The sequence below is a fragment of the Carettochelys insculpta genome, chromosome 9 (assembly GCF_033958435.1).
Source record: "Carettochelys insculpta isolate YL-2023 chromosome 9, ASM3395843v1, whole genome shotgun sequence".
In the NCBI taxonomy this organism is placed as follows: Eukaryota; Metazoa; Chordata; order Testudines; family Carettochelyidae; genus Carettochelys; species Carettochelys insculpta.
The window spans coordinates 4,207,985-4,222,985 of NC_134145.1; the positions used below are offsets into that span (position 1 = coordinate 4,207,985).

Genomic DNA, 15,001 nt, shown 5'->3' on the forward strand with positions numbered 1-15,001 from the left:
AATTCCCAGCAAGCAAGAGGGGCACAGAGGCTGGCAATCCCATCGTGCTCCGCGCCTCCCGTGGCGTCTGAGGCGAGGACTACGTCTCCCATGATACACCGCGCGCAGCCTTAGCGCGCGGGGAAGAGGCGAGTTTTTCCCGCGGGCTCTTTCCCAGGACGCTCCGCGCGCGCAGCCATGGCGGATGGGAGACTACATCTCCCATGATGCCACGAGAGATGGGCTTCATGGAGACAAGCGTGGCTGCCCTGGAGAGTCGAATCCGCAATTGCTTGTGCGACTTCGGCTTCGAGATTTCTCCCCTCAAGGTGCGGGCCGCGTGGGTATGCGCTGGCGCGGCGGGGGCGGGAGTTGCTATCGCCACCAGGCTTCCTCGTAGCACCCACGTGGTTTGCATTGTCCTATGGCCTGTGACATCACACAGCATCTGTGACATCATGTAGTTCTGTGACATCACATATCCCCACCAGGCACAGGGATTTGGGATCTGTCCATCCCGCCACCTGGCCTACTAGGAATTCAGGCTCTTCCCTGCAGGTGCTTAGGGATGACTGGTCCCAGGTGTCAGTAACATAGCTGTGTTAGCCTGTAGCTTCGAGAACAAGAAATCTTGTGGCGTGGCACCTTATAGACTAACATATTTTGGAGCATAAGCTTTTGTGGGCAAAGACCCGCTTCATCAGATGCATGAGTGGGGGGTGGGTTTCAGAGGGGTATATACAGAGGGGGGGCCCCAGTAAGAGGGAGGGCCAGAGCTGACAAGGTCTATTCAGCAAGGTGGAAATGGCCCAGTATCAACAGCACTTATCAAAAGAGGAAAAAACAAGTCAGATCAGACAGGGGGATGTGAGCCTTTGTCAGGGTCTAATGGGGAGATATTAGCACCCAGAGCAGAGAAACTGCCTTTGTAAGCTGCGAGCCACTCCCACTCTCTGTTTAATCCATGGTTAATGGAGTCAAATGTTCAAATAAATTGCAGCTCAGAGATTTCTCTTTCCATCTGATTTTTGAAATTTTTCTGTTTCAGAACTGTCACCCTTAAATCTGCCACTTAGTGTCCAGGGAGATTGAAGTGTTCCCTCACAGGCTTCTGTACATTTCCGTTCCTAATGTCTGTTCACCCACAGTGGGGTCATTGGCCGGTGCCAGTGGGGCAACTGGTGGCTGTCTATCCAATGCTGGGATAAGTGTGGTGCAATAATTCCATACACACCTTCCCCCCTGCAGGCTGTATCCTGAAGAATAATATGTTGTGATCTTATGTGGAAAATACATGGTCCAGTTCTTTTGTCACTCAGGCCAGCTGCTAAACTGGCGGTATTGAAGTAAAGTAAAATGAGTAAGATGTGGTAGGTTCTCACCCAGAAATCTTCATGTACTCCTCAGTCTGTAACCCCCAAGTGCACACGGAGTTTTCCCCATATCTTTCTGCCTGTTATCATTTCACTTGTTCCCATTGATTATTTTTGTTTCATTTGCCGTCACACTGTTTAGGCCAGCTGGAAAGGTGAAGTGCCCAGTCTGCTTCAAAACTTGCATGAGTGCCTATGAGAAATTGCATGCCTCTTGACAGTTGTGTAGGACCTTTGACTCCCAAAGATAGTAGCAGTCGGTTCCCAGCAGAATGTCCAAGAGCTCCAAAATGTGTTGCATCTTCCACTCTTCTGGCGTATTTCCAGAACTGCCATGTTTTTTGTAGGGTGTATCATGGGACAGCATTTTATTTGTGGTAATTGATATTGGTAGGCTTCTGAAAAAGACCAACTGTAATTTTTAAAATATTTAGGAGGAAGACGTTCTCCATATATGTTGCAGTATGTGTAATTTTGTTGAAAGGAACAGGGAACCTAGAAGCTGAAAAATTCAGAGCAGTTGGCAGGAGAACAGCAAGGGCAGGCGATAGTGGAGGAAAGTGTGAGATGGGATTGTTCGACGTCACAGACAGCTGCACAAAATGATGCTAATTAGATAGTTGACTTCTGTTGAGATTAAGATCAAACTATATTGACTTGAAAGTTAAATTGACACTAGATTAGACGTAAAGATATTACTGAGCCAAGAATTAAATATTAACTCAGGCAAAGGTGAAACTAAGGTGTGCCACCAGTGTAAATAAACATAGACCAGTGTAAATAAATGTTGGGCTTGCTGGAGACATAGTCAGTATGGGCCAAGGTGCTTATGTATATACTGAAAACCTTCATCAGAAATCTCCCTATTGAAACTAAATTTCTTAAATGAAGCTTCTGCCTTTCAGAAATAATAACCATGCTTTGTGCAGTCAGGCTGTGTAACACACTATTTAGGGATCAGGCTAGGATTTTTAGAATTATTACCTGGCTGTGCTCAGCACTCCTGGGGCTGAGTGTCTCTTGTCCTGCTCATGGCTCTCTGCTGCCTTGGTTTGATCGCTCCCCGATTCATAATACTGTCAGCTGGGCTACATTATGACTTATCCAGCTATGAAGATAATGCTTGAAATCTGGGACTGTCATGAGTGCGATGTACCTAATGATCTGGTGAGGGAGTTCTGGGCTGTTTGAACCATCACAGTATTTTCCTTCAAAACTCATGTTTATGCCTGGAGAAGGAAAGCATGTGGCCTGCCATGTGACTAAACAGAAGTATTGATTTCTTTCCAGTATTCTGTCTTGGCCCTTAGACATTGCAAAGGACAGAGTGACCACGTGAGAATGCTTATTTGATTCTTGGGGGAAAAAAGGCTTCCTGTTCAACTAAAGGGAGAGGCCGTAAAAAACAAGGATTGGCCAAATAGTGGGGGACAAGTAACACAACAGGGAGGAAAAAAAAAAGGGGGGGCAGGAAAACACACACCAAGCCAGGAACAGGAGTGAGATCAGTGGGTCAAAATAAATGCTCTAGTAGGGACACTTTAGGCAGGGGGCTGGACTCGATGACCTCCTGATATCCCTTCCAGCCCTAGGATTTGATGATTCTATGACACCTGTCAGAGAATCCCAGATCGTATCCATTAGTGCTCCAGGAGAGAATCAAGCAGGGCAATAGATTCTACTCAGAATGACTCTGTCCGAGTGATGAAGTGCTGGGAAATATGCTTCCCAGTCACATGCAACACGCCCCGGCCTGCCTCCCACTATGCTGGGAGAATGACCTCAGAGAAGCATTTCTGATTGTTTACCGTAAGATGTCTTGAGACAGAAATGAATTGTGAACCCGACAGCCCAGTACTTTGTAATCACCCCTATTTCCATGGATACTAGTGCGGTTGTTTGATGTTAAAGATCCACTGACGTTTCAAGGAAAATATTATTTTGAAATTATTCTGCTATCGTTTTTCATTTCCTGCTTTGTTGTTAGGAGGGACATGCACACACAGGATCTTCACCTTCATAAAGAGTTCAGTGACTTCTGTTTCTTCTGTGACATCGTAGCTACTTGCTCTGAAAATAATTTTCATTAGAAATAAGTGATTGAGGTTTCGGAGGGAGGTTTCGGGCTAACGCTCAGGGCTGATGGGTACTATTCCTGTACCTTCACATTCTTACTGTATGCTCTTGTGTAAAGAGCTTCACTTATCTCTGCCTCAGTTCCCCTACCAATAAAATGGTGGTACTGATGCTCTAGCCTAAAAGGGAGACTTGAAAGGCTCAAATGATCAAAGCTTGTAAAGCGCTTTAAGATCTTTTTGAAGGAAAATGCTACCAAGGGACAAGCATTATTATTGTTTTATTATTCAGCTGTCGTAGGGGGCAGAAACCTTATCTTTAGCAATGAATAAATGAGGGGGAAGAAGGTGGCAGCGAAGGCATGATGGCCATGCAGAATAGCATCTAAATCAAGCGTTTCATTAGCCTTGGCTGGTGAGATTTTTAATATAGCCGTTTCTATGGTGCAGCATAAAGCCATCCTTTTCTTTCCTGTGGTGATAACCATAGACCAGGGGTATGGAACCTATGACCCATGGGCCAGATCCAGCTCCTGGCTTCTCTTGATCTGGCCCACCAGGCTTGGGGCTCCCACACATGCTCAGTGGGGGAAGCAGTGGCCAGCCATAAAGCCCGTGTGGCCAGCTCTGCCTGGTGGGTGGGAGGACGTGACTTTGCGTGCTGCTGTTCTCCCTCCCTCCACCCGCCCCAACCCGGCTGGGGGAAATGCTGCCTGCAGGCTTTTCCCCCCCGGCTCCCATTGGCTGGGAATTGTGATCAGTGGGAGTCATGGGGCATGGAGCCTGCAAGTGCAGAGTGATACAAAGCGACCCGTGGCCATTTCCTGAGCTGCATCAGGTAAATGCCCCAATCCCCTGCCCTCTCCTGCACCTCCTCCCCACCTCACTCTGGCTACGTCTACACGTGCACCCAACTTCGAAATAGCTTATTTCGATGTTGCGACATCGAAATAGGCTATTTCGATGAATAACGTCTACACGTCCTCCAGGGCTGGCAACGTCGATGTTCAACTTCGACGTTGCTCAGCCCAACATCAAAATAGGCACAGCGAGGGAACGTCTACACGGCAAAGTAGCACACATCGAAATAAGGGAGCCAGGCACAGCTGCAGACAGGGTCACGGGGCGGACTCAACAGCAAGTCGCTCCCTTAAAGGGCCCCTCCCAGACACACTTTCATTAAACAGTGCAAGATACACAGAGCCAACAACTAGTTGCAGACCCTGTATATGCAGCACGGACCCCCAGCTGCAGCAGCAGCAGCCAGAAGCCCTGGGCTAAGGGCTGCTGCCCACGGTGACCACAGAGCCCCGCAAGGGCTGGAGAGAGAGTATCTCTCAACCCCCCAGCTGATGGCCGCCATGGAGGACCCCGCTATTTCGATGTTGCGGGACGCGGATCGTCTACACATCCCTACTTCGATGTTGAACGTCGAAGTAGGGCGCTATTCCCATCCCCTCATGGGGTTAGCGACTTCGACGTCTCGCCGCCTAACGTCGATTTCAACTTCGAAATAGCGCCCAACACGTGTAGACGTGACGGGCGCTATTTCGAAGTTACTGCCGCTACTTCGAAGTAGCGTGCACGTGTAGACGCAGCCTCTGACATACTACCCTCTGCTCAGCCTCCTCCCACACAGATCCCTTACCCTGCTCCCAACAGCTCCAGGCCACACACAGATGCCTCATTTTTGGCCCCACTCCAGAGCCTATGGTGGGGGGTGGGTTTCCACAAAAATGACGAAGCTAGTCCGCTAGGAAAGTTAATCCAACCCTGATGAGTGCCTCTTTTTTGCTGCTTCCTAGCTGGGGGCTAGGTCAGTGAGGTGGTTTTTGTTGTTGTTTTGCTTCCCACTTTTGTGTGGTCCCCGACTGATTTTCTATGGGCCTGACCCAGAAAAGGTCACCCCCAGGCATGCAGTGTTCCCTCTTGTTTTGAATGGAAGGCAGTGCACTCTGGGATGTGTAGACTTCTGCACATCTGTATTACATGTGAAGAGGGCAGCGGTGTCTTTCATGTTTACAGAATTCTGCATGACCAGTTTCACTCACAGAAGACCCCTTGGGGTTATTCCCAAGTGTGCTGATCATGCCATTGGCATCCATCTTCTTGCTCTCTGGGGCTTCCCACCACCCTAATCTGTTGGGTCAGATCTTCTGGTCTCCCCCAGTCTAGGCATGGAATTGGGGTTACCAGCCACTGCAGAGTAATGCAGACACTGACTGCTTCATTCTGAGAGGATGCAGTTCTAGGGTACAGCACCCAGGAAACCTCAACCCCCCAAAAGTGATCAAAACCCTACATAAATCCATCTCTCTCTGGGTTAGTGTTGCACAGAGAAAGCTGATCAGGTACATCCTCTGTATCACTAAAAAGAAAATATGTATAATGGCTATTTTCCCCCCTGTAATTTTACAGGGTGGGTTCTGGGCATGCCTGAGAGTCCCAATCCTGGGTAGATGGCTTAAAACCAGGCCTCTTACAGTCCAGATTTTGATTTCCTTCTCACCAAAGCAAATCAAGTCAGCCCCACTGACCAGCCAGAAGCTACACAAGCAAACCCACAGATTCCCCGCAAACCCACAGTTGCTCCTAATACCCAATTAGTAGCCCTCCTTATTCAGGCGAGTAGCTATGAAAGCCTATTTCACCAAATCCACACAGATTCTTCACACCCCCAAAGAGACAAGCCACGTTCCAAGGTCAATATATACTTAGATCTCACCCAAAACAGCACACTGGGCCAATCCTTCAGAATCTAAAATCTAAAGGTTTATTATGAAGAAAGATCAGGGTGAGAGAGAGAAGATTAGCTACAATTGTACATTACACCAATTAAAGCTATGGATGCAAGCCAGCAATATTATATGCTGATTTCTTGAAAGTCTCTGAGAGCACACCCCATAAAGGGTAAGACCCCAATTTACAGAGGCTTAGTTTCATGAGGATTGATGGTCACTGCCAGGGCCATCTTTAAACTTGCTGTGTGGAGGGAAAAATCCCTTTCTTCTGCCATAAGCAATGTGGCATGTTGCTGAGTTTGCCAGCAAGCCCTAGTCCATTTACTTAGTATGTGGAATCGACATCTGGGCCTTTGTTGTTTAGTCCATCATCCTGGCTGGGAAGGTGATTGCATCTCCTTTTGTGAATCTCAGCACTGAAACGTTTCTAATGCCAGTATAAAGCCAATATCTATAACGTTACATAAAAAGACAGTATAGATATACAAGTAATGTAAACTGTTTCAGGGCATTACCAGCTTTCATTAGGTACCTCCCGTGGCCCACTTGGCATGAGATTTGGTGCACTCCTAGTACAGTGATCATAGCAATGGCTTTACTCATTGTAAAGATCCAATAATGTCACACCACTGAGTAACAATTATTTACACTGGGCCTGAGAGCAAGTAAAAGTGTTTTTATTAAACATAAACTATAGGATTTAAGTGGTTATACATGAAAACAGACAGATCAAACTAAGTTACTAATCTAAAATGAAAAGAAAATGCGTATCTAATTCTAACTTCACTAAGAAGCTTATCACACATAACTTCTTACCCCAAATAGCTATTCTCATATCAGGTAAAATCTTCAAACCAGAGCTATTCTTTTACTCTGATTTTGGTCAACAGACTTTCATAGTTGTTTGTTTCCTTTTAGGGTGCATCAGGCAGTTTTCAAGGCTGGCTGAAGACATAAAACTGATACCTTTCCATTGCTTAAATAGACTTTTCCCCAGAGCAGGAAACCTTTGTTTTACAACTCCCCTTTCCATAGAAAAACACTGAATCAAAATGGCTTTCCGTACCACGTGATATGGTCACATTTTTTTAGCACAAACCACATTCTAGACTTACAGGACAAACAAGGCTGTTTACAAGTCATTAAGTTGATCACCCACTCATTAGGGTTCCTGGCATGAGTAATGGCTCTCATCAGCACATTTAAAACATTAAACAGACTTACACTTTATATTTCTAATGGCATGTTAGAAATTATACAAGCACCAAAATAGGATCTGCAGATCTAGCAGATTGTGATGTTAAAATTGATGCGTTACATGAGGTATTTTCTCCAAGGCATCTCTGAGTTATGCACATTTATATCCATAAGCCAATTTTCATAAAACATGGGGAGGGACTGTTACACTGCATAGCTGTGAAAACAAAAAAGCAGTCAAGTAGCACTTTAAAGACTAACAAAGAGTCACTTTAAAGTGCTACTTGACTGCTTTTTTGTTTTGATAGTATATAGACTTGCACGGCTCCCTCTCTGTTACTATTCAACATGTATAGCTGTGGTAGGACAAAATTTAGGTGTCTTTGCTCTAATGGATGTTTCTCTTTGTTTGCTGAAGATTGGGTGGTACAACGCTGTTCTTCAGCCATCCTTTCACCTCCAGTACTCTGAGAACACGCTGGCATTCGTTGTCCTCAGCACGCCTTCGATGTTTGACAAAGCCTTTAAACCCTTTGTGAACAAACAGCTGCTGAAAAAAATCAGTGACCCAGTGGATCAATGTGTATCTTATCATCTGTCTCTTGTGAAGGAGGTAAGAATGTGTGTGGAAGGGGCGGGGGGGGGAGATATAAAATGCATTGAAATTCTCAGATGAAAGATACTAGGGGAGTGTGCAGTACTATTCATGCTGCCAGGCTCATACCAACAGGGTGTCAGCTTTCTTTTCTTTCACATACCGTGCCTTTACTGTTATAGCCTTCGTACGTACCTGGCACTCTACAGGCATGAATTAAAAAACAGAAAACTGTTGTTGAAGGAGTTCAGGGGTCAGAGGGGTGAAACTGGTAATGCAGCCATGAGGTTGAAGGTGCTCACTGGGTTATGTAAGGTCAACTTGAGCCTGCTCCACTATTGCAAGAATGGATCTGAGTGAGTTATGAATGGAACCCTCAAACAGCACAAGACAGGAGTCGGACATCTTAGAGAGGACGATGTGGCTGACAAATGAGACAAGCTTCAATTTGTGCGTTGATGGAGGTTGCATCACCCTACTGGACCAGAGTTATGGGGCTGGATGCCCTGGTCCTTGTGTGTTGAATAGTAACAGAGAGGAAGCCGTGCTAGTCTATACACTATCAAAACAAAAAGCAGTCAAGTAGCACTTTAAAGACTAGCAAAATGGTTTATTAGGTGAGCTTTCGTGGGACAGACCCACTTCTTCAGACCATAGCCAGATCAGAACAGACTCCTGGTCTGGATATGGTCTGAAGAAGTGGGTCTGTCCCACGAAAGCTCACCTAATAAACTATTTTGCTAGTCTTTAAAGTGCTACTTGACTGCTTTTTGTTCTGGTCCTTGTGGTATGAGAAACCAATAGGACATTTAGGGCTTGAGCCAAAGCCAAGTAATAGTCATGGGATGTCAAGGTTTCCTTGGGTCCTCAGCCAGATCTAGTGGGAGGACCCTGTTAGCCGATGGTCAGGTGAGATGCCACTATGCCCTTGTGTTAATATGAGATTTCAACTGCCAGGGCAGAGCCCACCAGTGACCAGGCTAAGAGTTTATTATTCCCCATTCCACAGTTTATTTTTCCCCATTCAACCAGTGCTGCTGCTGGGGAGTGGGGTTGGGTTACAGGGGCTTATCTGCCACTGGTTTTTCTCAGGCCCGTCCCCCCTGGTTGGCCAGGGCCCCAGAGCATGGATCCCATCAGCCTTGTGGCTGATCTGTCACTGACTTTACTGGACTTTGGAACAGTCCCTTAGAGGAGATTGTCCTGCTGAACAGATCATGCAAGTGTTTATATAAATAAATACCACTGTAAATACAGAAGGGAACTTGATAACCAAAAGGCCATCAGAGCCTCTCTTTCAACTTCCACACCCACTCCAACCCAGAATCAAGACACTATAAATTCTCAAAACTGCTTAGGGGGTTTTGGTAGTGGTGACATTGGCCTTATAAATCCAGGCTTGTGAGTTCAGTCCTTGAGGGAGCCGTTCAGGGGCCTGGGGAAAAATAAATCTGTTAGGGATGGTGATTTAGGTCCTGTCTTGAGGACAGGGGACTTGACTCAATGACTTCTCAAGGTCCCCTCCATTTCTGTGAGATAGGTATATCAGTGCCCCTGTAAGCTGTGCGCTTGTGTGGCCACTCAGGGGAAATTCAAATGCTGTCCAGCTGACTAGCAGAGCGCCCAGAGCTAGGTTTTGCTTTTATATTAGTGGTGCACATTCCCACCTGCCTTGGGGCACATAAAAACATTTATTCTGTACATGGATGGAAAAAATACGATGGAACATTACCCCACATTATGACTTTAGAGATCATGTAATCAAAGAAGATTTCAGGATCAAAACTTAAAAAAAAACAAAAAAAAACAAAAACTTTCCTGTTGAACATCACCATTAATCAGATGGCAAAGGCTATTCTTCAGTATCGTTAAATGTAATTCAACGACGTGGTGCTGGAAGACTGGGAGGCTCTCTCTGTAATCCGCGCTTCACATTGAGCCTCCCTTTTTGGGTGGCTTAGCATTTCTGCTTAAGATGCTAACTTCGTTTCAGATGAGCCTAGGGATTTAGGTTCCAGTTCTTCTTGTAGTTCACTGTGATCACCTTAGCCAGGCTGACTTGAGTGCAGCACCTGTTCTTTGAGGCAGCAATGTTGTTAATCAGTGACCAGTCAGCCTCAAAGTACAGTATTTGATAAGAACAAAGCATTACACAGACAACATATGATATGCATGCGTGTCAGTCATTTCTCATGTCAGGTGCCAACCCATAAGGCCTTGGTAGATTTCAAAGTATTTAGTTGAAACCTTTTCTTCAAGGTCTGTCCTTTGTTGTGTATCAGTTCCTGGATGTAGTGAGAATGACCCCTCCCCTCTGACAGGCTGGTCACATTATGCAATTCTCACTTCTTTGTTTGGTAGCAACCTTCAGTTGTTTAAACCAGGATAAGCCATTCTCCCAGGAGGGTGGAGCGTCCCTTCCGAATTGTTTACCTGCCCAATGATTTGGATTAATTACCCTCCAGTGATTTTTAATTCCTGCAGGAAACTCCCACAATTTCCCCTGCCCCCCCTCTACCCTTTGGAGGTACCCATTTATAAAGCTAACAGTCTTTGACTATTCTGTGTGGCAAGGCTCGCCTTGCTCCTGGGCTCTGGGCAGTCCACTATCCCATGGCCAGGATACCATTGCCCTTCTTGAGACCGGGGTTGTGGGGGAGATGGTGGGCTGGGGGGAATGTGGGCCCCATCCACTCTTCTAGTTTCCAGCCCCGGGACCCTGTGTGGCTGCTAGTGGTGGGGAAGGGCTCTCCTTGCTATGAACACCGCAGCTCTTCCCTGGGCCACTTCCCCATACAGTGCCTCCTCCCCCCGTACCTCCTCCAGGTAGCGTCAGTGGCTGCAGCAGCAACAGTATGTTCTCCCTCCTGGTTTGGCTCCTCCTGTGTGATCAGTCTGCTTGGCCTTACACCAGATCTCAGGGCCTTAGCCCCTTGCAGCTCAGCTGAGCTGAGCTGAGCTCTCCTCTCCAGTGCTTCTAAAAAAGCCCCTTTTGCCTCTGTGCCCTCTCTTCTATTGCTCTCCTCCCCCCCGTCCTACTGGGCAAAGGGTTCTTTTAAAAGCAGGCTTAAGTGGGACCAGCTGGCCCCAATTGGTGCCGGGGTGGCTTCCTTCCCAGCTGCTCACACTCAGCTTGTTTGCCAGCCCTGCTTTTCCCTCTCCTACTCACCCCCTCCCAGCCTTACTGTGAGGCAGGTGAACTGTGGCGGGACAGTACCCTACTGGCTGGGGGCTGCCCAGCTTGAGGTGGGTGGTGACTGTCCAGTGAGATGCAACGATTTCTCCCACCGTCGAAGGCAGCCCCTGGCGCTCGTTCTCTATGCCAGTCGAGCAAGAGCTTATAACCAGTATCTGTTACCTCCCGTGTTGGTTCAACGCTGTTAAGCAATGCTGGAGTACCTCTCCAGGCACGAGCCTGGGCAATTTTTTGGGAGCCTGGGCTGCCCAGGTGCCAGTGTTCCCCTCTCGGCTTTACTGATATAATCCAAAGGAGAGAATAACCTCTACATCTGGTACCAGCTCAGCTGCAGGAGTTGACGGGTCAATGTCAGAAGTTGGCACAGAACCGCCTTAAGACTCCCCTCCGGGTTTTCTGTCAGGGTTTACTCCCTGAGCCTTGCTCCTTCCCAGAATAACCCACAAGGCAGTGGGGCAAGTAACACCAACAGACCTGTGTTGCCAGCCCCAGGAATAGAACCTGTGAGCATAGGGTCTAAAGTCCTGCACTCTACCACATAAGCGAAAGGCAGGCCTTACCTTGTCACATCTGATATTATAGCACAAGTTCACAGGCTGGTAGTTCCTTCATGTGTCTGTGAGGTCTGACCTGCTACTGCATTATATGTTCTGTTTTAAAGAAGACCTTAACCCCATCCTGCCTGGCAGGTTATAATACAAGAGTTGAAACTGACTCATAAATACCTTTTCATAAAAATAAATTAAGTTTCCCAGTTCTCCTCTGTCCACTAGAAGGTACCAGGTTATATCATGGGCAGCAAAAGGAGGAGAGCTATGCCAACTAATTCACTTAGAAGGAAATTAAACTCCTCAGTAATGCACTTTTCACTGTAGGGTCAAGGAAGTGCTTAGCATCTGGAAATAAAGGATCACTCAGTAGTTGTACAGAGCAAAGTCTGACCCTACAACCCCATTGATTAAAAGTTCAATAGCCTAGTGAGGGAGAGAGATTCAAACCCATTTCCCATAGCTCCAATATGCATGTACCCTGTGCTTTTCAATAATTCTGGGCTGATGCTTTTCTTTCTGCAGAATCTCCCTGACCAGAGGCTGGACATCATCTATGATTATGAGATCCTACCAAACCGGAAGCCCAAGTTTCTGGCACAGACAGCAGCCCATGTGGCTGGAGCAGCCTATTACTACCAAAGAAAGGATGTGAGGTGTGATCCTTGGGGAGAAAAGGTGAGACACAAACGACAGCCCAAGATGAATAATCGCAGAGATGTAGCCATGTCAGTCTGTGTCTTCACAAAACAAAAAAGCAGTCATATAGTACTTTAAAGACTAAGAAAATAATTTTTAGGTGATGAGCTTTCGTGGGACAGACCCACTTCTTTAGATGAATTCATCAGAATTTCCAGATCTGAAGAAGTGGGTCTGTCCCACAAAAGCTCATCACCTAATCAATTAATTTGTTAGTCTTCAAAGTGCTACTGGACTGCTTTTTTGTTTTGCAGCACCCAAGAGTCCCTTTGGAGCAAGTGAACGTAAAAACTTGTGTTGGTTCACTGATTCCTTCTTCAGGGAAGTCATAAGGTTTAAATGTGATCTGTTTGAAGTGTGTCTGCCAAGAAATTGGAAATTCTTTGGAGTGGACAAGGGCATCACTAGGTGAGAAGAGATTAAATTTAACACAAGAAAATATAAGGTAAGAGGAAAAGTGACCTGATCAAGGAGATTTATTAATTTCCATCTCTTCCAGCCCTGTGATTCTAAGTGGAAAACCAGTTGCTTGGGACTTCCAAATGTAGGCTAGAAGACAAAAGCACAGGTATATGTAATATAGGGAAAAATCCTGGCTAAGGACAAGGGAAATGGACTAGAGCACCAGATACATCTTTTCCATTTTCTTGGCCAAATCCTGCAGTCTTTACCCAAGCAAAACTTGCAGTATGTTCAATTTTACGAGGCTCACTAGATCCCCTTTCAGGCGCATCATATTTGGAGGGTGTGAGGAAAGGGTATGCACGCAAGCAGGTGTGTGAACAAAATATAGGGAATCAAATATAATAATGCTTCAAAGTATAAGGCTAAGATAGAATTCATCTTTTTGCCTATACAGAGCTGCATCAATTGGCTGTGTGCAACAGAGTTTCACTCAGTGCCAGAGACTTGGCACTGCTAGAGACAGGCCTACCCCTAGCAATAAAACAGTGAGTCTCACACCACTTCTCTCTTTCAGAAAATCTATGGTGTCTGTATTCATCCCCAATATGGAGGCTGGTTTGCTATCCGAGGTCTTCTAATATTCCCAGATGTCCAGGTGCCATTCCTGAAGCAAGTTGCCCCTGTTGATAGCGTGGTCTCAGAGGAGAAACGGATAGAGCTGCTGGATAAATTCAATTTCCACTGGCGGGACTGGAGCTACAGGGACATTATTGAAGTGAAGGAGCGATACTCAGAGGAGCAGAAAGCTTACTTTGGGGCCCCTCCAGCAGAAAGATTCAAACTGCTAGAACTGCAAGGAGTTGTGCAGAGAAGAGTGTTTTGCTGAGCAATGTGGTTCCAAGTGTGGGACAGAATGAACAGAGTGCAGCTCACATCCTCCATAGCAATGATGGAGGGGTGTGTGATGGTTCATTGGTGCTCCATCTCTATCCATAAGCCTGCCTCTTGGATCAAGATGGAATACTGCATACTGGGGTTTGTAGTCTGGCCACATATCATAAAGAAGGTTTCAGTCTGCTCTGTGTTACAGTAAACTAGGGACATATCCCTCTGGGTCCTCGTATGTTACCATTTGTCCTTCAGTTGGACACCCTAGAGGCTGAGAAATCCAAGCTGCTTTTTAGAAACACTATTTATGTTCTAATCTGAATTATTTTTTTTTTTAAAAGTTACTTATTTTGTTCTATTTAATAATAAGGATCTACTGAATCATCTACAACTGTAGTGTGAAATCACTTGCTCTTCGAGCTCACGGAGAGATTTTTTTCAAATATACCTAGCACTTTTTATTCTATGATACAATCTCAGTGAAATTAAAGATTTAAAAGACACTTTCACTTTCAAATCTAGTCTTTTTCACTCAAACTAGGAAAAGAAGCCGGTTTGACTAGATTGAAAAGTTCTCTTACTGCTACCTCCATCACAGGCAAAACACTGACCCCTGCTGTAGCATTCAACACACTTATTTTGATTTTAGGACCTTGCTTCATCTGTAATTCGACATGGTAAATTAGTTGCACTGTCTGTGGAGGTGCAGAGTGGGTTTTTCAATGAAGATCAAGTCAAACTTTCTCAGGAAAAACAGCCACTTTTTTCCCCTCTAGATAACACCCAAGTTAAAGGTTTTCAGGTACTTGATTTGTCACTGCCACACTGTGTGAGAGGAAAAAACTCAAGATACAAAAGTGGGAAAGTTTCCCAACTGAACTGCTAGGTAAGTCTGCAAAGCTGACCATATGTGAAGTGCTGACAAAAAAAGAAGAAGCATGTTGAAGAAGAGATTTTGATTTTCTCTTCTGTTTGGCTGTGGCCACACTAGTCCCTTCTTTCGGAAGGGCTGAAGTAATGTGGCACTTTGGAATATGCTAATGAGGCACTGTCATGAATATGCAGTGCCTCATTAGCATAATGGCGGCCCAGCACACTTCAAAACTGCTGGTTTCAAAACGCGTGCCACCAATGTAGCCAGCGGCCTTTTGAAACAGCCCCCTGATTTTTGAAAGCCCCTTCTTCTCATCTGGTTTTGGGAACAAGGGGCTTTCGAAATCAAGGGGGTCGTTTTGAAAGGCCCTGGCTATATGGGGAGCAAGCATTTTGAAACCAGCAGTTTCGAAGGATGTGCAGGTGCCATTA

At 46.0% G+C, this 15,001-nt stretch overlaps 1 protein-coding gene across 1 annotated transcript; it reads left to right on the forward strand.

The window, feature by feature from the left end:
- The first annotated feature begins 191 nt into the window (after positions 1–191).
- MMACHC (metabolism of cobalamin associated C) lies at positions 192–14,730 on the forward strand. Its single transcript, XM_075002976.1, has 4 exons — positions 192–308; positions 7,784–7,978; positions 12,230–12,382; positions 13,383–14,730. The coding sequence occupies exons 1-4, from the start codon at positions 204–206 to the stop codon at positions 13,692–13,694; spliced, it is 765 nt and encodes a 254-aa protein (XP_074859077.1). The 5' UTR covers positions 192–203; the 3' UTR covers positions 13,695–14,730.
- The last annotated feature ends 271 nt before the right edge of the window (positions 14,731–15,001 follow it).

Excerpts from the sequence above, each read along its gene's own strand:
- MMACHC (XM_075002976.1), top strand. The coding sequence starts at position 204 with ATGATGCCACGAGAGATGGGCTTCATGGAGACAAGCGTGGCTGCCCTG. Across the intron at positions 7,979-12,229 it reads ATCTGTCTCTTGTGAAGGAG|AATCTCCCTGACCAGAGGCT; the intron begins GTAAGAATGTGT and ends TTCTTTCTGCAG. Across the intron at positions 12,383-13,382 it reads GTGATCCTTGGGGAGAAAAG|AAAATCTATGGTGTCTGTAT; the intron begins GTGAGACACAAA and ends TCTCTCTTTCAG.